This window comes from Natator depressus, chromosome 3 (genome assembly GCF_965152275.1).
Source record: "Natator depressus isolate rNatDep1 chromosome 3, rNatDep2.hap1, whole genome shotgun sequence".
In the NCBI taxonomy this organism is placed as follows: domain Eukaryota; kingdom Metazoa; phylum Chordata; order Testudines; family Cheloniidae; genus Natator; species Natator depressus.
This window is the reverse complement of record NC_134236.1, coordinates 119,900,355-119,924,834: the sequence shown is the minus strand read 5'-3', so window position 1 is coordinate 119,924,834 and position 24,480 is coordinate 119,900,355. Positions and strand designations below refer to the sequence as shown.

At 42.7% G+C, this 24,480-nt stretch overlaps 2 protein-coding genes across 4 annotated transcripts in view; one reads left to right on the top strand and one right to left on the bottom strand.

Annotated features, from left to right (window-relative positions):
* Positions 1–6,091: 6,091 nt before the first annotated feature.
* On the bottom strand, positions 6,092–14,452 carry GTF2H5 (general transcription factor IIH subunit 5). Its single transcript, XM_074948694.1, has 3 exons — positions 14,300–14,452; positions 12,942–13,060; positions 6,092–7,089 (listed from the first exon to the last, which is right to left on the bottom strand). Exons 2-3 carry the CDS (start codon positions 12,974–12,976, stop codon positions 6,909–6,911), a joined length of 216 nt encoding a protein of 71 aa, XP_074804795.1. The 5' UTR covers positions 12,977–13,060; positions 14,300–14,452; the 3' UTR covers positions 6,092–6,908.
* SERAC1 (serine active site containing 1) overlaps positions 14,357–24,480 on the top strand; it is a 52,864-nt gene continuing 42,740 nt past the window's right edge. The window contains exons 1-2 of one of the 3 annotated variants that reach the window (XM_074948689.1): positions 14,357–14,554; positions 14,769–14,913. In XM_074948689.1, coding sequence (XP_074804790.1) covers positions 14,864–14,913 — 50 coding nt within the window. In that variant the 5' untranslated portion in view covers positions 14,357–14,554; positions 14,769–14,863. Of the gene's footprint in view, positions 14,555–14,668; positions 14,914–24,480 lie in introns of those variants that run through there. The other 2 variants (XM_074948690.1, XM_074948688.1) reach the window with 2 other exon arrangements.

The following is a 24,480-nucleotide window of genomic DNA, read 5'->3' as shown; positions in this document are numbered from 1 at the left end:
TGATCACCATCAACGTTTTTAGTGAAGACTAACACAAAATAGGCATTAAACACCTCAGTTTTCTTGATGTCATCAGTTATTAGCTCTTCTTCCCCATTAAGTAGAGGACCTACACTTTAAAAACATTAGAAGAAAGAGAAAGATGAATGAAAGAACCTCTTTATGAGGAAAAGACCAGCTAGCAAAGGAGAAACAGAGCTGAAGAACAGGTTTGCTGAGTTGGAAAATGAAGGGGAGAGGCAGGCAATTACAGAAGATGGGAGGGCAAGAAAGAAGAGAAGAGTGGCTAGTCCTACAAGAAGAGGGGAAGAGTCAATGGAGACAGCCAGAGTTCAGCTCCCCAGGAGGACAGAGGATGATTTGCAGAAGATTGCAAGTGAGATCAGAAGGCAAGAAGACTTACAGCCAGAAATAACAGAAGGAAGAAGGCCAGAGAATTGTACCAACACTCAGGAAGAGTCAGGTCTATGTGATTGGGGATTCCCTACTAAGAACAGAGAGGTCCATCATCAGAGCTGATCCAGAGAAAAGAAGAATGTGTTGTCTGTCGGGAGCTAAAATATAGGATGTGGACCTGAGGCTGACGAGGATCTTAATGGAAGCAAAAAAGAATCCACTGACTGTCCTTCATGTGTGAACAAATGATACTGCTAGATTCTCACTGGGATGCATCAAGGAAGACTATGCCAGGTGGGGAAGGCGCTTAAAGAAATGGAGGCTCAGGTGATCTTCAGTGGAATTCTACCTGTTACTAGAGGAGGAGAGCCAAGATGAGAAAAGATTATGATAATCAACAGATGGCTTAGGAAGTGGAGCTATAAGGAGGGCTTTGGGATGTTTGACCACTGGCAGGCACTCATCGACAGAGGACTATTAACATGGGATGGACTTCACCTGAGTAGGGAGAGAAAACATTGAAATAAGTTTATTAACTACAGAAAGATAGATTTTAAGTGATTATAAGTGGTGGGCATAAAGGTCAGAGAGAGTTATCTTGAGAAAATAAAAAGTAAACATGCATTCTAACTCCTAAACTTTTAGTCTAACTTAGAGTAGAATCCAACAGCTTTTCTCACCCTGAGAGATATTACAAGCAGGTTACAGTTCCTTAATACACAGATTGGACTCTCTTTCCAGCCTTGGACCAAACTTCCCCAGTTCAAAATCTTTGTCCTTCAGACATTCTTCCAGGTGTTGAGTCATGGGGTGGGGGAAGAGGCCAAGTGATGATGTCGCTTTCCCTGTTTTATACCTTCTTCCAGCTTGCAGGAAAGATCGTTGCTGTGACATGCGAACCAGACAGTCCCATAGGTGGTGAGTTCTATGGGCCCGTGGTGCCTGGGCACCACAGGCCTGGCTCCAGCACTGGTCTCTCCCTCGGCCCTGCCTTCCGCCCCCAGGCGCCCCTCCCCTGCATCCTCCAGGACATTTAAAACAGCCCGGGGCCCCCACTCACCACCGGCAGCGCAGTGGAGCTGAGCGGCTTCCTGCCTGCTCACTCCATGTGGCTGCCGGCCCCTCCCTGTGGCCCCTGGGTGGGGTTGGTCTGTGTCCCACCCCAAGTGCCCCTGCAGCCAATAGGAAGCTGCGGGGGTAGTGCCTGGGGGTAGCAGCACACAGAGGCCCCCCGGCCCACCCTGCCTAGGAGCCCCAGATAAGCGCTGCACCCCCCACCGCCTCCCAGAGCCTGCACCTCCACCCCTTTCCCACACACCTCCTCCGACCCCCAAACTCCCTCCCAGAGCCTGCACCCCTTCCCTCCACACCCCCTCCCATTCCCGCACTCCCTCCCAGAGCCTGCACCCCAGCCCTCCGCACTTCCTCCCAGAGCCTGCACCCCTCACCACCTCCTGCACCCCCACCTCTTGCCCCAGACCAGAGCCTACACCCAAACGCCATCCCAGAGCCTGCACTCCTCACCCCCTCCTGCACCCTTGCCCCAACCCAGAGCCTGCACCTTGCACCCAAACTCCAGCCCAGATCCTTAGGCAGGTGGGGGGCAGAGTTTGGGGGGGCGGGCTCTGGGCACCACCAAAATTTCTATAAACCTGCTGCCCCTGGACAGTCCCCATTGGTTAAGGACAGTCCCCATTGGTTAAGCAGTCTTCATTGCATATGTGCGTTCTCTAAGGAGTCTCTGGGATAGTGGATTATTTTCTTGATGTGCCATTAACGTCATTTGGCTATCGATGGCTACTCCTTTGTTGTACCTGAAAGCCTGGTTGTGGGTGTTCCCAACCTCACAACATATTTCAGTAACACATATAGCAATACTACATAACTTCACATACCATGATATTACATACACTCTAACAGGATATTAATGTTCAACAGATCAAAACTTTTAAAATGATATCTCATAAGGTATACTTTGTACAAAATATAATCATATCACTATGGTGAATATGGGGGTTCCAGGGTGCTACTTTGAGGTGCAGAGAGTCACAAACTCATGACAGGCTGAACCTGGAGAAGAGTCAGGGCTGATGAGGTCTAACTGATGATGAAGGCCAGCTGGGTAGGGGAAGACTGAGGTAGTATAAAACCAGGAAGTTGTGTGCAAGAGGGGCTGCAGGAAGGAACTCTGCAGGCACTCCCTAGAAATAAGGGGAGTTGGCAAGAGACAAGGAGTAAGCCCTGGGATCCTGTGTGGGAATACAGACTCTAGCAAGAACTGAAGAGGGGGTAAAATAGCCAGAGGGAGCTGAAGACGCTCCACTGGTAACTGGGAGGTGGGGGCAGAGCTAGAGAAAAATAGTAGGAAGGAGCTCACAGAAACAGCAACAGGGTTTGGGATTGTGTACCATGGTTGCTAGTTATAGGGTCCCTGGGCTGGAACCTGGAGCAGAGGGTGGGCCTGAGTACCCCTACCAGCCACTGGGGAAGTGGCACAGTCTAGGCAGTGGAACAGAAGACTACCTGAGACTATTTGTCTAGAAGGGCTTTGATACCCTGGAAGGGAAAACTATAGCAATTTGACTGGAGGTCCAAGCCATGGCAAGCAAGCAAGCAAAAGTCCAGAGAGAGAGAGAGACCACAAGGCGAGCAATGAGAGGAGGGGTCGTCAGACTGGTTGAGACCTAATCTTCCCATGAGCCACAATGAGGTGACCCAGTGGTGAGTAGTAAACCCTGTGTCAAAGGGAGAGTTGTTTTTTACGTTAAGGGCCAATGTTGACACAAGAACAAATGGATATAAACTGGCCATCAACAAGTTTAGGCTTGAAATTAGACACAAGTTTTTAATCATCAGAGGAGTGGTTTTGGAACAGCCTCCCAAGGGGAGCAGCGGGGGCAAAAAAACTAACTTGTTTCAAGTCTGAGCTTGATAAATGTATAGAGGGGATGGTAAAATGAGATTGTCTACAATGGCATGTGGAACTATCCACAACTGCTGTTAGTAAATATCTCAAACATACGGTGATAGGACACTAGATGGGGAGGGCTCTGCGTTATTGCAGATAATTCTTTCCCAGGTGTCTGGCTGGTGGGTCTCCCCCACATGCTCAGGGTCTAATTGATCACTATATTTGGGGTTGGAAAGGAATTTTCTCCCAAGTCAGCGTGGCAGAGACCCTTTTTTTTTTACTTTCCTCTGCTGTGTGGGGCATGAGTCACTTGCTGGTTTGAATTAGAGTAAATGGTGGATTCTCTGTAACTTGAAGTCTTTACATCAAGTCTTGAGAACTTCTGTAACTTCAGCCAGAGATCATGTGTCTGCTCCAGGAGTGGGTGGGTGAGGTTCTGCAGCCTGGGAGACACAGGTCAGACCAGATGATCATGATGGCCCTTTCTGGCCTTAGTCTGAGCCTATTACCTTTTATGTCCCTTGCTAGGTGATATTCATTTTGTGCCTTAGTCTTTTTGATTTTGTTCCTACATGCTTGTGCTATTCTTTTGTACTCCTCTTCAGCAATTTGTCCACGTTCTGGCTTTTTGTAGGGCTCCTTTTTGATTTTTTCAGGATATTAAAGAGCTCCTGATGGAGCCAGATTGGCCTCTTACTATTATTGTGATCTCTTCTTTGCATCAGGATAGTTGGAAGCTGTGCTTTTAGTATTGTCTCCTTGAGAAACTGCCAACTCTCCTGAACTCCTTTATCCCTTAGATTTTTCTTCCCATGGGACCTTACCTACCAGTTCTAAGTCTGTTTTGTTTTTAAATCCACTATGCTTATTCTTCTGCTCTCACTCCTTCCTTCCTTCAGAATCCTGAAATCTATCACTTCACGATTGCCTTCCAAATTCAGATTTGCTACTAATTCATCCCTGTTGGTCAGAATCAAGTCTAAAATGGCTGTTCCTCTGATTACTTCCTCTACTTTCTGGAACTAAAAGTTTTCCCCTATAGATTCCAAGAACTTATTGGAAATTTATTTTGGTGTGTTACTTTCCAACAGAAGTCCAGATAGTTAAAGTCCCGCATTGTGACCAGGACTTGTGTGTTAGATATTTCTGTTTTTTTGTTCTAGAAAAGACTCATCCACCTCTTCTTCCTGATTTGGTGGTCTATAGTAGACCTCTATCATGAACTCACTTTTTTTTTTTTAAATCCCTTTTATCTTTACCCAGAGACTCTCAACTAGTCTGCCTCCCACCTCCTTCTGGACCTCAGAACAAGTGTATATATTCTTGACGCATAATGCGACACCACCTCCCTTTTTACTCTGCCTGTCCTTCCCAAACAAGCTATACCTCTCTCTATCAATATTCCAGTCATGAGACTTACCCCACCAGCTCTCTGTGATACCAATTAAATCATAGTTCTTCCTGTCTATTCCCCATACTCACTGCATTTGTGTAGCAACAATACAGATGTTGAGCAAATTCTCCCACTGATTTCTCTTATTGCTCCTATGACCCTCTGGTAATTTTCCAAGTCCTCCCACCAATATCTAATTCTCTGTTAGGCTGCCTTTTTTATACTTACCTATGGGCTTCTGTCACCTGCCCCCTCTGAACTTAAAGTCCACCTCACGAAGTTGGTTTGTGAAGATGCTCCCTCCCTTTTTAATCAGATGGGCTCCCATCTCTTCCCTGCACACCTTCCCAGAATAGAATCCCATAGTTGAGGAAGCCAAAGTCCTTCGGTAGATACCATGTGTGGAACTATGCATTCATCTTCAAGATGTGCATGTCCCTTCCTGGGCCCTTACCCTCAACCAGGAGGATGGATGAGACCATCACCTGTGCCCTGACCCCTTTACCCTAGCTCCCAGAGTCCTGAAGTCTATCTTTTGGCAGTAGTATCTCACTTTTTTTGCATTTGCAAATGGTCACTTATAAGTCTCATTATATTGTCATTTGCTATCCTGCTCAGGGGGAAAAACTCATAATAAAACTGACGATAAACCTCTCTGTTGCTCAATATTTTATACTACTTTATTTGTTGGTGGGTTCCACGTATGACATGTGTTTGATGGACATATGTTAACATAGCTTATTCAGCAAGTTAAGCTGCCAAGATCTGAAATGGTGGCTTATGAATTCAAACAGAAGTTTCGCAGTAATTGAAAACCGTTTTCTCTTCAGTTTAAGGAATGTCAGCTTCCACCATAGTCTTAAGTAGACAGACTGCTTATTTGTTTTAACCTCCTATTTATGCACTTTATTTTAGAGAATTTGCTACATGTTCAAGTGCTATTTGACCACCATTTATTTACAGGCACATTTCTCCTTATTTGTTGCTGGTATTCAGTTCAGCAACCATTTAAATCTCGTAAAAAGAAAAAAGAAAAGGAGTACTTGTGGCACCTTAGAGACTAACCAGTTTATTTGAGCATGAGCTTTCGTGAGCTACAGCTCACTTCATCGGATGCATAGCATATTGTGGAAACTGCAGAAGACATTATATACACACAGAGACCATGAAACAAAACTTCCTCCCACCCCACTGTCCTGCTCGTAACAGCTTATCTAAAGTGATCATCAAGGAGGGCCATTTCCAGCACAAATCCAGGTTCTCTCACCCATCCCCCCCCACAGACACACATACAAACTCACTCTCCTGCTGGCTATTATTATTATTATAATGTCTTCTGCAGTTTCCACAATATGCTATGCATCCGATGAAGTGAGCTGTAGCTCACAAAAGCTCATGCTCAAATAAACTGGTTAGTCTCTAAGGTGCCACAAGTACTCCTTTTCTTTTTTCTTTTTACGAATACAGACTAACACGGCTGTTACTCTGAAACCTGTCATTTAAATCTCATAATCATTGGTGTATTTTGTTTTTCCATACAAATATTTTAATTAAAAAATACAGAACTATGAATTAGGTAACCGTCTCAAGGCTGTGCTAGCAAATGATTAATTGGTAAACAACGTTTAAGAAACTGAGGGGAAAACGTTTTATTTTGGTACATCAAATATTTTAAAAATAAAAGCTAAGTACTCCATATCATCATGCACTCAACTTACTTAGGGTGTTATCAGTCACACAAAGTAACATTTTAATACAGATGGTTTAATCAGAGTCAATCATACTATAATCTGCTCTAATCTCAACTGCAGGAATGTGAAACCCACACAATATTCTAAGGAAATGCTGATAAATAAAACCATTACCCCCTGTTTTAAGATAATGTAATTTGACAAGAAAAGAAATGGAAGAGCCTAAAGGAACACATGGTATTTAAAAATAAAAAACAAAACCCCTAAGCATCAGAAAATCCTTCAGACTAGCAAACTCTGAAAGGTATCCTGTCTTTCAAGTCTCTCTCAAAATGGCAAAAAGCCAATTCAAAAGTATTTAGTCTATGGAAACAATCCATTTTGTTATAGTAACAAAAGTGTTATAGTCTTCTCTCTAAGACTCCCTAATCAGTCACGCAGAGAATGAACAATAACTCTTTTGATTTCCTGTGTGTTGCTTGCAATTTTGGCATAGTCAATTCACTTTCTAGTCTTTTTACTTTTGTGTTATAGGAAAAGAGTTCTGGTCCATTAACTCGCCCACTCTCTCCTGGAGGAAGTTAACCAACTCAGCTAACACAAAAACATGCGTTTCATCCAGGTCTTGTATGATGAACTTCTTCCCCAGGGCATTTGACTCATCCAAGTACAGCAGGAACTGCTTCATGGCTGGATCACTGTAGAGACAAACATGCACCAGAATCCATATTACTGTCATATGACGCGATACAGCAACACAGCAGTAAGTAAAACAACTTTGGAATAATGGAACGTGAAAACTGCTTCCTAAGCAGCATCCTCATTTTCAAAAGTTCTTTGTTGCCTATATCCATCATCTTAGAAAGGCTTTTCTAAAAGTTATTCTTAATAGTGCCCCTTTTGGAGTTCTTTACAAATTAAACTGTGACCAGCTAAAAGAGCCCAAGAGGAAGAAAACTGGTTGCCTGACTTGCAGAGAATACTTAGTGATTATATTGGTATTATAAAATAGGTTTTCAGTAAAACATGAACAATGAGTTTAAGGTTCATTTGTCTTTGCTGAACACTTAATATCCTCAGGCTAGAACAAGAATATGTAAACTGATTTAGCTATAAATAGTATAGACATAGTCAAGGCCCTTTGCTTTCAGTTTTGATTTTGTTTAAAAATTTCTGGGAATTTTGGTGTTTCTTACAAAAATTAAAAACATGGATGAAAAGTAGCACAAAAAATAACTTCACAGTTGTCCAAGTAAATATCAGATTAATACTGGGTGATGGGAGGACAAGGAAAAAAAGCAAAAAATAGAGAAAAGTAAGAGTATTGAAAGTAAAAGCAATTTAATTCTGTGGTTTATTTCATGAACTGTACATATGCATGTGTCTTGCACTACACTGTCTTTAACAGCCTTGCATTTACACTTAAATTAATTTATTATTAGCATAAACATTTACCCAATGTGTATTTGATTTTCTGAACATAATCCATTTTTTCATATACTTGAGTGGTCCAAAATTTGGATAAGGGGTAAAAACTGTATAATAGCCTTTGTAAAACCTGAGAATTTTTCTATAAAAACTAAAAATGAAGGGTCCTAAGTACAGTATAGCATGAAATAGTATTGTACCTGAAACACAATGGAATTTAAGAGTTTCTCAGTAAATCCTTAATTATCCAATATTTTGTATTTTCCAAAACTTTGTGGTTTTTTCAGTAGTGTTTGAAAGTTAATTTCTCAATACCTTACCTAGCTCCTCTGGGGCTCTCAGGTTTTATTTAAATGCGAGTAGCTAAAGGGTGAGTGATAGGCAGTATTTATTGAGCTGAGGTGTAGGTATCATCATAAGAAGGGCAATCTTTACAATAACCACATTACAAAGTGACCAGATAATTTAAAATTAGACTTTTAATAAGTGCTGTGTTCCACTGATATATTTAGCAGTTTAGACTTGACAGCAATATATAAGTCAGTGGAACACAGCACTTATTTAATATATTTTACACAAGTCAGGAAAAGCGTTCTTCAGTGAAATCATGCATTTTTAAACTAATCTCTGGATTCTGGCAGCTGGAATGTTCTGGTGCAGCAGTCAATGCTGGAACTGTAGATGTCAGAACTAAGGGGCTCAATCTTTTAGTAGAAACCATTATTTATATTAGAAACTATATTATCTGACAGGAAGGAAGTAATAAGATTTAGCAAGTTCTGCGATCGATATTAGTACCAGTTACCATATTTACAAGACCTTCTATGGGAGGAAACAAAACAACCCACACATTTGGGTGAACTGTGTACCACAAAATGAAGGTAAAATTTTTACACAATGTAGAAATCCTTTTAGATATTGGCCTCAAACACAGACGCATGACTGGAGTGAGGAAGAAGTTTGCAAGATACATATTAATTTTGAAGCCAAAAAAGTGAAAAAGCCTCTAACTTAAAGTTCATCTAAAGAGGTTACACTTATTTGCCTTGGCATGTCCAGAAAGAAATTTAATTTTATATAAAATAGAGGGTGGAAAAACTGAATACCCTAAGTGCTTCTTTATATATTATTTATCATTCCTCCATAACCAGTTGTCTTCCTTTTGAACTTCATCCAATGGCAGGTTACTGATCCAAACTCCTAGTGCCAGATAATTATTAGCATTTGCTTGCTTGTGTTTAGTGATCTGTTGGAAATGAGTTAGTAGTCTCAGGCCAGATCTCATGGGACAGATGTCCACATCAACACAAAACCATCACAACTGGCATTAATTGGAGCCCTTCTGGCAGTTCTAGCCAGGGTGGATAAAAATCAATGATTTTTTTTTTTAAAAATCCAATTATTTAAATTGGATTTTTTTGATAAAATGCTTTTTGAGGGGGGGAAAAAACCTATCTAAAGATACCTCATCATGGAATAGGGATTATAAATTCTAATTCTATAGCATGATATAAGTAAGTATAACAATATATTCATGTTATACTCTAAGTTTTTTTGTAAATGAGTTCCAAAAGTTCATAGATTAGGGACCCAATCTTATGGGATTCCAGGGGCTTCTGTATAGATTATTTAGGTTAATCTTTTTAGATTAGTTTAGAAGATACCATCAGAGATGCTTAATTTTGCCGTTCTCAAACTGTGGATTTGTGTCTCCAGAGGTAACATACTTGTTAACAGCAAAATTTTTTTATATAAATAACAGAGGTGAGAAATAACAGACCTCACCCCTATTGTCCCTCCGCAAATTTGTGTACACAGAGTAATCCCTTACATCTCTCTAAAAGTGCAAAGTTTCAAAAAGTTCAATGAATAGAAGATTGTTGGGGGAAGAATAGATCTGGACAAGGAAAAGAAGTCTGGAGATAAATGTGAGAAGCGAGGGACATATGCTTGTTTTGTTAAAATATATGTTTGTAGAAAAAAATCCAGAATACTTAACATTTGTTTTTTTAGTTAAATAAAACAATTTTAAATGTCTGCCTGGTGATGGTCTCCTCCTAATACAGCATGGCAAGAAAATCCTCCAAATATTAATGATAGTTCACTCCCATTGGCTTCATAAATATCTGCTTCAATTACCTTTAATAAATGAAATAACCAATTATTTTCTGATGTAGCTGTAAAACTAATTTGAAAAGTTTTCAAAATAAATCACCGTTTAAAAATGTATAGTGTGTCTCTTCTAAAAATGAAACTTACATCTATCTCTGAGATGTGAAGAATATGTATTAAGGTTATAATCAACAACAAGAATGCACTTTTATGTAGAAAACCATGATTAAATAGAGTCTTCCTGACTAGAGTGATTAAAATTATGATTGAAATCAATTTGATTAAAATCAAATCCAGCCTGGTTATAGCAGAAGGGCTTTACCCATTTAGTACATGAAGACTTAACTATATTCTAATCCTTGACGTGGTCCCTCTGGAACAGGGCTTAGCATGCACACTAAAAGGGTGGGGAAGCTTGCAACTGCAGTGCCTTGCCAAATTTTCCTTTGATCTGTTTATAGATACAAAATTCAAACATTTTTGTTGTTTTTAACTGACTTCAGTTTCCAGTGCTGTCCATCTGGCACCTTTCACAAGTTCTAAAAAATTAATTTGAAAAAATATTAAGGAATTAGATTCCCTTACAACAGTTCTATGACTTCTGCTAGCACAGAATTCCATGCATACTCCCTGAGCTGGCTGTGAGCAGCAAGACAGCAACTGGCAAAGCTTGTCCAGCTAGCTTTGTGGAAACGGTGGATGGGCACTGGTACGTAGCACAGTAAATACTGTAGGTCAGGTGTTCTCACTTCACTGCACTGTGACCCCCTTCTGACAACAAAAATTACTTCACGACCCCAGGAGGGGGGACTGAAGCCTGAGCCTGCGCAAGCCCCACTGCCCTAGATGGGAGAGCCAAAGCCTGAGCTTCAGTGATCTGGGCAGGGGGGCCAAAGCTGAAGCTCAAGAGCAGGGGTTCTCAAACAGAAGGTCGGGACTCCTCAGGGGGTCACGAGGTTACTACATGGGGGTTGCGAGCTTTCAACCTCCACCCCAAACCCTGCTTGCCTCCAGCATTTATAATGATGTTAAATATATAAAGTATGTTTGTTTAATTTATTAGGGGGGTCATATTCAGAGGCTTGCTGTGTGAAAGGAGTCGCCAGTAAAAAAAAGTTTGAGACCCACTGCTCAAGAGCTTCAGCCCCAAGCAGGGGGCCTGCAACCTGAACCCTACCACCCAGGGATGAAGCCCTCGGGCTTTGGCCCTGGGCAGTGGGGCTTGGGCTTCAGCCCTAGCTCCCTAAGCCAACCCTTGAACGGTGACCCCATTCAAAGAGGGTTGCGACCCACTTTGGGGTCCTGACCCACAGTTTGAGAACCACTACTGTAGGTTCAAAGTCCTTCTTGGACTTAAAAATATTTATAAGAGCAGCTAAGTGATGGGATCTTCATACCTGTCACACCTGAGAGCAGCTGGGTGCTGGGAGCCTGACAATGAACACGTACAGGATTGGAATGCAGACAAGTCCCACTAGCAGCTGCTATGCTACTCTCATGCTTTTTCCACATTAATATTAGGCAGGGCTGTTAGCATGGAACTAACGTGCGAATAGACAAGCAAATGCTAAGAGTGTCTATATAAAAGACAAACATTATTTTTAAATGTTTTGCTCCCATTTGTCTGAGACTCTAACTTCCTGACATGGCCTGTTAGCGGAAGATAAACCTGTTGGCACAGTTTACCATAATAGCTCAAGACGATTTAATTACATGGTCACTAGCCTCAATTTTCTGACTTTTCTGTTTTATTAGTAGTCACTAAAACTATAACAAACTCTTTGCCTGATTTGTTTGAAAGCAGAAATAACTATATTATAGGGATCAGCACTACATTTTGGTTGAAAGACCTTCCCCATGCTATATCTTCCACATGTCTTTCCTCTGTTCCCACCCTTTCACCTTCTCCTGCTGATCAGATTTTTACTCTTAAGGAAAACAATTCTTTCAGAGACTAGAGTTTAAGTACATGTACAACAAATACTTTAACAAAAAAGCAAGAACAGTTTGAAATACTACTGGAAAGAGTTAAAAGGAGAGAATGTAGCAAGTGTTGGAATAATTCCATGAAGCAGCCTGAAGATATTTGTTAACACAGTGCAGTATGCTACTTGTTATTTTACAGTATAGCTATGGCTCACGGCTTTCTAATATTGGGTCACCATATTTAACTTCACAAAACACTAACAGTTTTTGGCTGTCTTGGTCACTTAAGGACAAATTCTCTCAAAGGCAACACTCCCATTCACTTCAATGGGTGCAGTATCAGGCCCTTAGGGACACATCCTCAGAAGCACTGTGAACACTTCACATCTTATCAGTGTGAACTCTGGCCACAAAAACTAAGTAGCCCAGGGAGGATCACCCTGGCACTGTCCTGACAGTGGTCTAGAACTACTATACTACAGATCCCAGTGCGGATGCAGGGTATACCAAAAGGAGTTTTTCCTGCTGGCACAGAAACACTACCTCCCCTACCAACAACACTCTTCTGTCAGCTTGGCTGCATCTACACTTTAGGTTTTCTCAACATAGCTATGTCTCTAGAGGTGTGGATTTTTTCCCCATTCTTGACCACAACAGTTATGCTGGTATAAGTTTTAAGTATAACATAACACACAGTAGAAGGCATGTATGGAGTACAATCAGGATCATGGCCATGAAGTGGATGTCAAACCCTGACTTGTGTTGTCTATATTTTGGGGATAATTGAGGGTCTGGCCCTTAAGTTAGAATTTAATGGCAACAGTTTAAATTATGTGGCATACATTTACTGTATAGAAAGCAATAATTTACAGACTAAATAAAATTCAATTTTCTAAATTATAAACTGCAAACAGTTGCAGAGTGGTCTAAGCAGAATTTGTGCAGGACTTCTATTCAGTGGGAGAGAAGGGGGAGAAAAGATGAAGGGAGTGAGGCTTCTACATGTTCCATAAAGTGTCTAGGATGTTTTAGGCACTAAACAAATAAGAAACGTGTTCAGTTGAAATTCAGCTTAACTACTAACCATTCTATAAGAACACCCTTCAGGACATTCACCATCTTCTCAACACACTTAGAAAGCCCAGATGTGGCAGATAATGAAAATAGATCTTGCTTTGGGTTCTGCTTGTAACCAGAGAGAAACTGAAAAAAGGGGGGAAAAAATCATGTTACAGCTTTTTCACTGACCAAAGTGACCATTAAAATTTGGCCCTGTATACTTTTAAGTCACTGTAAAATTTGTGACAATGACATGAAACTGTAAACAAAAACCTACATACATTAATAAACCCTAGTCTACATTTTAATCTTAGTCTTAGAGAAGATATTGTCACATTTTCAATATATACATTTTCTACAATACCACAAATGAGGAGGAGGAGGCGGTTTCGTACGTTACAGTAATGGAACAAACGTAGTAGTTACTAATATCGTCTAGTTTATAAGGAATTACAGATATTATTTAAATGAGTCATACAAAGAATACACATAGGGCAGGGCTACACTGGAAACTTCAAAGCGCTGTCGCAGGAGTGCTCCCGCAGCAGCGCTTTGAAGTGTGAGTGTGGTCGCTCCTGGTAATCCACCTCCTAGCGCTCAGAGGCTGTCTACACCAGCACTTTAAAGCGCTCTGGCTTGCTGCGCTCAGGGGGGTGATTTTTCACACCCCTGAGCCAGCAAGTTAGAGCACTATACAATGTAAGTGTAGCCAAGCCCATAGCAATTTTGAATATCATAAGTAGTGCTTCTGGGTTTTTTTTTGGGGGGGGGGGTTATTAATTTGTCAGGGTTTATTTTTAGCAGCTTAAGTTTTACAAAGATTTGCCCCCCAAAAAAATTTGGGGGTCGGGGGGGGGTTGGAGCTCTTTTAGCATATACTGTACCAAGTAATGTACATTCTCTATATATTACCCATCACAGCGGTATATACTGCAACGAGCAGTCTCTCAGCAACGTTTGCTGGTGCGCGGCAACGCGGTGCCCCTGACACCAGCACGACGCCACTGCAGCGCCCCAGGGAACCCCGAGCGCGCACCAGCAGGGTCTGCGGGCACCAGCGAGCGTCCCGCAGGGGAGTGGCTGTACAAAGCCCCCCCCCGACCCCCGTTACTGCTCCCCGCAGACGAGCCCCATGTTGCGCAGCGGGCGGGTCTGTCGGTTGCAGCCGCAGGGCAGCGGCCCGGCTCAGGAGGGGCCCTGTTGTGTGTGGGGGGGGGCGGAGGCGGGGGGCCGGTGAGCTCTACGGGGCTGCGCACGGCGCGGCAGCCGCCCAGGCCCGGGGGGGGGGCTGAGGGCCGCACCGCAGCGGGGCTCCACTGCGCGAGGGGGCGGCAGCGGTGGTGAGTGAGGCCCGCTCCCATTCGCTCGCCCCCCGCCACCGACCTGCGGTTTCCCTGACGACGGAGCAACGGGCTGCGAGCCCGACAGCCGCGCGGGTTCCAAGGAGATCGAGCGGCGACGACGCCACAGCGGCCCTGCGCAGGCGCTGCCGGGCACGGCTCTCTTCCTGCCCCGCCCCTGGCGCTAAACGGGGATTGGGTGAGGGCCTCCTTGCGTGTTGACGACACACGGGTACGTCGCGGACAGCTGTCAGGAGCTGGGAGAGAGAGAGAGAGGCGGCGGCGGCCCGGCAGCGGGGTAGGTAACGGGGGTGGGGGCTGAGCGAGCCTGGGGGCGGGGCTGTTGGCCCATTCACGTGAGGGGAGCGACTCTGGCAGCCCCTGTGCTGGGGACTGCGGGGGGGCCGGGCAGGATCGCGGGGAGGTGTCATGAGACAGGCCGGAAAACAATGGGAAGAGCAACTGGAAAAAAGATTAAAACTAACAGCAAACAAAAATGTAAACCGCAACAGCAGCGGGAAGCCTGCCAAACGGTCAGTGGGGCCGCTGGACGATCCAGGTGCCGAAGGAGCACTCAAGGAAGACAAGGCTGTGGTGGAGAAGCTCAATGAAGTTTTTGCAATGGGCTCCCGGGGCGATCTTGGCGATTACAGGCCGGTAAGCCTAACTTCAGTACCAGGCAACTTGGTTGGAACTAGAACAGAATTATTCGACACATAGCAAGAACATAGTTTGTTGGGAGTCAGCCTGGCTTTTGGAAAAGGGACTCGTGCCTCACCTATTTATTAGCATTCTTAGAGGGTATCAGCAGGCATGTGGACAAGGGTGATCCAGTGGAGGTAGTGTAACTGGACTTTCAGAAAACCTTTGACAAGGTACTTTACCAAAGGCTCTTAAGCAAAGTAAGCAGTTGTGGGATAAGGGTAGACCCTGGTTAAAAAGATAGGAGCCAAAGGATAAGAATAAATAGTTACTGTAGTTTTCACAATAGAGAGAGAGGTAAATAGCACTTAATGAAGGCAACAAAAATAACCAGTCCTGAGCACCCTAACTAAAAATCACTTCCCTTCTGAGTTGCTCAGCTTTCACTCCATTGACTCTTGTCTGCTGCTTTGATAGTTTTCCGGCCATTGTAGAGTCTCCCAGGTATAATGTGAAGAAGGGGTGGGGAAAAAGCATAAATAAAAATAATTGTTTAGATTTCATTAACATGTTTTAAAGAAGTAAAAAGGCATAACCCCCCTCTCCCCCCGCCAGCCCTTTGCATGGCATCTTTAAAGTGTCTGGTTGTTCCCTCTTTGTCATTGTGACATCTGGATGTTTCATAGCTATAAAACTGTCTGAGACTAATGCTTCTTCCTCCCTGCAGCCCAAGAGCATGATCCCAGAGATTCTGGGATTCTCCTGATTTTAGTGGAAAACTGTCAGGACCCCAAATAACTTTGGCAAAGGGAGTGTTGTCTTATCATAATATCATGTTTGTCCTAAATTCCAACAGTTGACAGCCCTAAACCCTGTGGTGAAAACAGGCAGAATGCTAACTACACTTTTGGGTTGGAGACAGATCTGTTCTCCTGCCTAGAGTAACCACTTATTCTTCTGCTTGAAGAAGAGTTCTGTGGAACTCAAAAGCTTCTCTCTCTCACCTACAGAAGTTCATTCAATTAAAGATATTGCCTCACCCACCTTGTCTGTCTTGTTCTTCTGAGCTCTTACGCAATATTGCCCCTTAGGGGACTGATACAAGGCCCACTGAAGACAAAGGAATGACATTGACTTTGGCCTTGTGTTTTCAAATGAAATTTCTGATGCTTGCGGGGAACTGCAGTGTTTTCTGTTACAGATTAACTGTGCTTACTGCAATTACAGACTATGATCAAGTGGTATTATAAAAATCTTTCTGAAAGTAGGATTAGACCATAAACTTGATCGTGTCTCGAGAGACCCAACAAAAAGGCAATACTTTTCATAATGCAGCGCATCTTTTTCTTAACCACTTAATTCTTAATAACCACTCAAGTAGCATGTTCTACCTATGGTGAAGAGTTTATAGATACTACCTTTGATTAGGCTAGATGTTTTTAAAAATAAAAATAGAAAACAAAAATTCCCCAAAGGGAATAATTGTGGTGGCATTGGGATATTTTACTGTCTGTGGTCTAGTTTGTTGAGGCAGCTGGGGAATAAACATTTGCCCTAATTTGACAGTGTTCCTCTGTAAATGGAGTCATTGGGATTTTCTTTTTTCTTGCTTGTTACATTTTCTAAGGTAAGGGCTTGTCTTTCCTGGTTTTAGCTGTGTCAGATGCTGCTGTGTCCAGGTCTGGTGCCCGCAGTTCAAGAAGGATGTTGATAAATTGGAGAGGGTTCAGAAAAGAGCAAGGAGAATGATTGATTTAAAGGATTGTAAAACATGCCGTATAATGAGAGACACTAGGAGCTCAATCTATTTAGTTTATCAATGAGAGGGTTAAGGGATGACTTGATCACAGTCCATAATTACCTACATGGGGAACAAATATTTGGTAGTGAGCTCTTTAATCTAGCAGACAAAGGTATAACAAGGTCTAATGGCAGGAAACTTGACAAATTCAGCATGGAATTAAGTTGTGAATTTTTAGTGATGGAGGTAATTCATCTTTAGAACAATTTATCAAGGATTGTGGTAGATTCTCAATTGCTAGAAATGTTTAGATCAAGGTTGAATGTTTTTCTAAAATAGATGTTCTAGTTCAATTATTTTGGGGCAGTTCTATGGCCTATATTATACAGGAAGTCAGACTAGATGCCACAGTAGTTCTTTCTGGCCTTAGAATCTATGAATCTGGTATTTTGCACTGTCACGCTTTTGAAGCTTTAACACCTGCCCTTTCAATCAACAAATGTCCTTCTTCCAAAATGTTATTTAGTCATTGAAGTTAAATAGGTGTTTAAAAGTTACCAAACAAATCAAACCCAAAAGATTAAACAACGAAACCAAAAATCCTTCCCCCCCTCTCATTTTGCTCAGTTTTCATTCTCTTGAGTCTTGTGACATCCTTTCACTAGTTCTCCAGTCAGCGTAGGCCTTGTCTGCCCTGTATCAAGCGAATACATACTCTGGTTTAGAGGAGATGGTGTTAGCAATGTTGAGAACTGTAGTGTAGACAGCGTGCCAGCTGCCAGCCATCTTTTCAGCGCCTTGTTAGAGGCGACTTGGAGGGGGGCATGCAAAGTCACCTGCCCTCTCCAGATTTGCTGCTCAGCTTGTACCTGAGTATGCTCATATAGACAAAGTGCCTTCACTCTGCCCCTTCCCCCACCAGTTTAGGCTTATTTTGTGCAGGATTAGATATCACAGTGCTGAGGAAATAGCCTGCTGGCTGCTGCTGTTATCTATGCTATGGCTGAATTAAGTTGATATTAGTAATGCTAGGAAATTTTTCTAAAGCCTCCTTAGCATAGACAGGACTATAGAGGTTTTTCTGGGAACAGAAGACCCAAGCTTCATTGCGGGAGCTGAAGGGAGGGAACCAAGTGTCACAGGTCCAGTTGAGTGTCCCCTTCCTGGCTGCTTGCCAAACTACTGTGAGGTTACCTAGCTGCTGGATCCTCAAGTATTTTAAGCATTTGCAGTCTGAACAGAGGCGAGGCACTGTCCCTGTCTTGGGATCTGTAGGACGCACTTGAGCTGCAGAGCTTCTATCTAGGATCCCCTCCTGAAAGCTGCAACCACATGGCACCCTGTGCAGCCCCTAGAACCAGGGCAATCCTCCTGTCGTTTAAACACACCCTCTCCTACGTCTCCACCTGAATGTGTGAGCCTTCTGGTTTACCTCTTCAAGGACCATGTGATAAAGTGTGGCACACAACACATACAGACTTTCCACGGGACTCACAATTCTGCTCTTTAATAGAATCATAGAATCATAGAATATCAGGGTTGGAAGGGACCCCAGAAGGTCATCTAGTCCAACCCCCTGCTCGAAGCAGGACCAATTCCCAGTTAAATCATCCCAGCCAGGGCTTTGTCAAGCCTGACCTTAAAAACCTCTAAGGAAGGAGATTCTACCACCTCCCTAGGTAACGCATTCGAGTGTTTCACCACCCTCTTAGTGAAAAAGTTTTTCCTAATATCCAATCTAAACCTCCCCCATTGCAACTTGAGACCATTACTCCTCGTTCTGTCATCTGCTACCATTGAGAACAGTCTAGAGCCATCCTCTTTGGAACCCCCTTTCAGGTAGTTGAAAGCAGCTATCAAATCCCCCCTCATTCTTCTCTTCTGCAGACTAAACAATCCCAGCTCCCTCAGCCTCTCCTCATAAGTCATGTGCTCTAGACCCCTAATCATTTTTGTTGCCCTTCGCTGGACTCTCTCCAATTTATCCACATCCTTCTTGTAGTGTGGGGCCCAAAACTGGACACAGTACTCCAGATGAGGCCTCACCAGTGTCGAATAGAGGGGAACGATCACGTCCCTCGATCTGCTCGCTATGCCCCTACTTATACATCCCAAAATGCCATTGGCCTTCTTGGCAACAAGGGCACACTGTTGACTCATATCCAGCTTCTCGTCCACCGTCACCCCTAGGTCCTTTTCCGCAGAACTGCTGCCTAGCCATTCGGTCCCTAGTCTGTAGCGGTGCATTGGATTCTTCCATCCTAAGTGCAGGACCCTGCACTTATCCTTATTGAACCTCATCAGATTTCTTTTGGCCCAATCCTCCAATTTGTCTAGGTCCTTCTGTATCCTATCCCTCCCCTCCAGCGTATCTACCACTCCTCCCAGTTTAGTATCATCTGCAAATTTGCTGAGAGTGCAATCCACACCATCCTCCAGATCATTTATGAAGATATTGAACAAAACCGGCCCCAGGACCGACCCCTGGGGCACTCCACTTGACACCGGCTGCCAACTAGACATGGAGCCATTTATCACTACCCGTTGAGCCCGACAATCTAGCCAGCTTTCTACCCACCTTATAGTGCATTCATCTAGCCCATACTTCCTTAACTTGCTGACAAGAATACTGTGGGAGACAGTGTCAAAAGCTTTGCTAAAGTCAAGAAGAGTGCATGAGACATACACAGATCTTTGCAAAAATAATAAACCCTTCATATAATTCCCTGCCTCAGTTTCCTCACCACTTCAGAGTATTCTTTGGGGTTAGGTCAGAGTCCCTTGGGACTATCTAGAGTCTTTCTGTTCCAGTGCATGATTTATATTCTGAAACACTGGGCCTTCTCTCTCCATCATGCCTTCTCTGACCTTGGTTGGTCCATCCCCTTCCCCTCACAACTTCCTATGTTTATACAAGTCTTGACCCGGTGAGACTTTTATAACCTGCTTTTGTCATCTGTCTCTTTGTCCTGCTTCAGGAACTTCCATTCTCCAGCCCCGTGCTGAGGGAAGTTGGAGAGAACTCATTTCCTAATTTGGGAACCCTCCTTAGCATAATTGTTGTGTGGTCAGAGTATAATTGTTAAGATTGACGACTCTCCATTGTTGCTGGTCTGGGGAAGACGTGACAGGGTCTTGCCAGCAGTGTTGAAATCCCTATAGAGGTATAACAATTTTCATAGCAACAACTCCATATTATTAGAATTTGTACAGATAAGACTCCCCAACTCATCACACCAAGCAGCTGCCTCTTTTTCTTGGAAGAAGTGGAACAGTATTAATCAGAAACTAACAAATACAAAAAAGGGGCACAAGCCCATTTTTATTTTTTCCCCTTTGGAGATCACTTTAAATTAACTGGGAGTTACCCGTGCTCAGCATCCCTCAAGATCAGGCCCATAAAGACCTTTCATATGGGAGCGCTGTCAATGTGTGCGTGCATTAGTTTGTCATTTTGAGTTAGTAAGACTGTGGTCATATGGTGAATTAATTTGACACTTGTTTATTTAAAAGACACTTTTATATTCCCAATATAATTAGTTAATTGTTGAACAGATGTTTGATAGTACTCATTTGTTTTTTAAATGCATTTTAGAAATTAATGTCTTCAATAATGCAGCTTACATAAGTATATGAATACAAACATCCAACGCTACAGTCAACCTGTGGAACTCTGCCAGAAGATGTTGTGAAGACCAAGACTATAACAGGGTTCAAAAAAGAACTAGATACATTCATGGAGGATAGGTCCAGCAATGGCTATTAGCCAGGGTGGGCAGGGATGGTGTCCCTAGCCTCTGTCTGCCAGAAGTTGGGAATGGGTGACAGGGTATGGATGACTTGATAATTACCTGTTCTGTTCATTCCCTCTGGGGCACCTGGGATTGGCCACTGTCAGAAGACAGGATACTTAGCTAAATGGACCTTTGGTCTGACCCAGTATGGCCGTTCTTATGTTATGTTCTTTCCTGTAATAAAATAATAAATCTGTGTTGTTACCGCAGTGTACGTAGGGGCATATTATAATTTTTGTTTTGTTTATATTTTAAGGTAACATACCATATCTGTATTATCAATAATCCTAGGTTTGGAATCTACCTTAGTATTCTTATGGAATCCATCACTACATTGGAAGAAACATATTCCAAATATTCTGGAAAGACTCTGAACATCTATTAGGATTTGCCATAAAGTGCTCCGTATTAGTTTTATATATTTGATTACAGCTGTGATCAAAAGTCAGAGGGGTTTTCCATTGTGTGACAGTGGATTGCCGGATCTTCCCATGTATTGACTCCATTGGGTCTTTTGTCTTATTGGATCCATTTGAACCCATTTGATTACCAAAATTCAAACTGTAATGCACACAGAACAATCACACTTGTGTAAAAAGTGCCAAATATAATATGAATGGCAACCCATCTCTTCTGGATTCCCATCACTTCCTTGTGAAACTGGATATGAACATATTATGTAGGAACCTGTACACAGTTTTTGATATTTTTATAATATTTTGTTAATTTTTATAGTATATACTATATACATACTATGTAGGAACCTGTACACAATTTTTGACTATTAAGCATTCAACCAATTTCTCATTAATCATTTTTTAAATCTTTCTGAAGAACTTGATTATATTTTCCATAATGATTCATTCCACTCCCTGCAGGGGATGTGCCATATCTCAATCTTCAATTATGCTTTTTATATATGGATATAGAATTCCCCCACAAAAAACACCTTAAACTTTTGGTTAAGGTTGCTAGATTGCATATGCCACCAACACGAACCAAAAAAACCAAGGAAAGTAAGTAATGAAGTCATTCAGCTTTCAACTCATCAGTTCGAACTTCTGAACCTCAACTACTTGCCTTCCATCATCTTGTTTGAGAACTGCAACCTTAATTCTGTCTTCTGGTTTTCCAATGGTTGTGAGTGTATTTGTTTGTTTAATCCTAATAAGACACATGCTGGGCAGTCAGTGAAATAAGGTAGTTACTTTAAGATAGTTTTTAATAAAGTTTTATTGACCAATACATCTCTTCTTATAAGGTTTCTGTGCCAGATCTGATTCTGAGCTCCATGTAGATGATAAGTAGTTAATTTAGCCAACAGCACTTTGCCTCTTCTTGAATCCATGTCTGAAAGTAACAGTTAGACTGTCCAGAGCCCTAGTGTTACTTCAGACTTAGTTGGTAGAACAGTATCTTCTAATTTTTATTGGTATTGTAATTGGCAAATGTTGAAAAAAATTATCAAATCTTGGAGTTATTTTAATTTTAAGGAGGTTAATTCTGTCCTCCAAGTGAATATCTGCTGGGACAATGCAGTTAAATCTTGGTCTCTTCCCTGACATTAGTGCAATTGGTCCCATATAAATTATATGTAGAAGGAGTGACACTTACTCTGTAACACTTTAAACCCTTTATGACCATAAAGGGGACATCTGTAGGGGGAACACAATCAACTTCCCCCAATATGTGATGCTTCTCATGTATCTTAATTAGTGTTATATCCTGAGATTTCCGCATGAGATTTAAGACATGAAAGAGAATCTGAATACACATCTCTTATTGCACCTTAGAGACTAACCAATTTATTTGAGTATAAGCTTTCGTGAGCTACAGCTCACTTCATCGGATGCTGTAGCTCACGAAAGCTTATGCTCAAATAAATTGGTTAGTCTCTAAGGTGCCACAAGTACTCCTTTTTCTTTTTGCGAATACAGACTAACACGGCTGTTACTCTGAAACATCTCTTACTGTTGCATCAAATACAGCCAATAATAGTCAAATTCTGTGTCACTGGCACTATTGCACTTCATTTGAAGTTTTCTTCAAAATTTGTGTGAAGAGTGGAGCTGTGCAGAAGCTACTCAAATACCATTGGATTTCCAAGTTTAGATCTGCACAGGAGTTAACTCTGCTAGAAGCAGTATTAAATCGCTCCAATGGACTAGGGGAGAAGGGTAGTGCATGGTGATTCAGGCCCGGTGAGACAATATCATTCTTTCTCTGGAGGTAACAAGGGAACGTTATTACATTTTAAGAGAACTGTGTACCACATTTGTACATAAGAAAAATGGTTTGGAGCTTAAGGCATTAGACAGGGACTTAGGAGATCTTGGTTCAGTTCTCGGTTCTGACACTTACTTGGGCAAGTCACTTTATCACTTTGGGCGAGATATTGATTCCCTTACTTACATTGAATAGCACCTAATTTCTTGAGTAGTGGCACTGACTTCAGTGGTACTACTTGAGGAGTAAGAGATAACCCTCTGGGCTTGTCTACATTACCGCTTAAGTCGATGTAACTTATGTCGTTCACGGGTGTGGAAAAAGCCACCCTCCTGAGCGATGCAAGTTACATTGACTTAAAGCGGTGTCCACACCACGCTCTGTAGGCAGCAAATGCTCTCCCGCTGACATATCTTCTGCCTCTAGTTGAGGTGGAGTAATTATGCCGATGGGAGAGTGCTCGCCTGTCAGCATAGCCCATCTTCACCAGATATGCTACAGTGGCGCAGCTGCATCGGTTCAGCTGCGCCAGTGTAGCGTGGTAGTGTAGACTAGCCCTATATATTTGAGAAAATTTTAGTGTGGCTATCTAAGCCTCAGTTCCCCATGTGTAAATGGGGATAATGGTAGTTACATATGTCACATATTTGTGAGGCACTCGGATACTACAGTGATAGACTCACCGTGGTATGTTCCGTTGGCAAAACTAATTATTCAAAGCTTCCATATTCTTAAAATATGCTTTGTGGTTGTGGTGGTGACTGTACTCACATCAGATATCTATTTTGCTTCATACCTGACCTCTCAATGTAGACCAGTAGTTTTCAAACTCTTTTTTTCTTGGGCCCCAGTTGAAGAAAATTGTTGATGCCCGCGGCCCAACGAAGCTGGGGATGAGGGGTTTGGGCATGGGAGGGGCTCAGGGCTGGGGTAGAGGGTTGGGGTGGGGGAGTGAGGGCTGTGGGGTGGGGCCGGGAATGAGGGGTTCAGGGTGTGGGAGGGGGCTCAGGGCTGGGGCAGGGGGTTTGGATGCGGGAGGGGTCAGGACTCTGGGATGGTGGTGCAGGCTCTGAGGTGGTGCCGGGCATGAGTGGTTTGTTGTGCAGAAAGGGGTTCCAGGTTTGGGGGGTCTCAGGGCTGGGGCATGGGGTTGTAGCACAGACTTACCTCCGGCGGCTCCCAGTCAGCCGCGCAGCCGGTATGCAGAGTCAGGCTTCCTGCCTGTCCTGGCACTGTGGACCGCGCTGCACCCCTGAAGCAGCCAGCAACAGGTCCGGCTCTGTGCGACACTCGCCTGCAGGCATCCCCCCATCCCCCCCGCCCAGCTCCCATTGGCCAGAAACCAGGGTGGATTTTATTTAAATCACTAGTTGGGAAGACGTGATTTAATCATGGATTTCTACATAAAAGTGCATTCTTGTTGGTTGTTGTAACCTTAATACATATTCTTCACAACTCAGAGAGAGATGGAGGTTTCATTTTTAGAAGGTACACACTATACATTTTTAAAGTGATTTATTTTGAAAGCTTTTCAGATTAGTTTTACAGCTATATCAAAAAATGAATGATTGTTTGGTTATTTCATTTACCAAAGGTAATTGAAGTAGATATCTATGAAGTCATGGGGAGATGAACTATCTCCAGTTCAACAGGTTAATCATTAATATTTGGAGTATTTTCTTGCCATGCTGAATTCGGAGGAGAACATCATCAGACAGACATTTAAATTGTTTTATTTAACTAAAACAACAATGTTATGTATTCTGCATTTTTTTCTTCAACAGCAAATGTAATATTTTAACAAAACAATCATATGAATTT

What these genes read in the sequence shown, in the direction of transcription:
- GTF2H5 (XM_074948694.1), bottom strand. Translation starts at nt 12,976, where the DNA reads ATGGTGAATGTCCTGAAGGGTGTTCTTATAGAATG. An exon ending in AAGGGTGTTCTTATAGAATG is followed by an intron (nt 7,090 to 12,941) that starts GTTAGTAGTTAA and finishes TTGTCTCTACAG; the next exon opens with TGATCCAGCCATGAAGCAGT.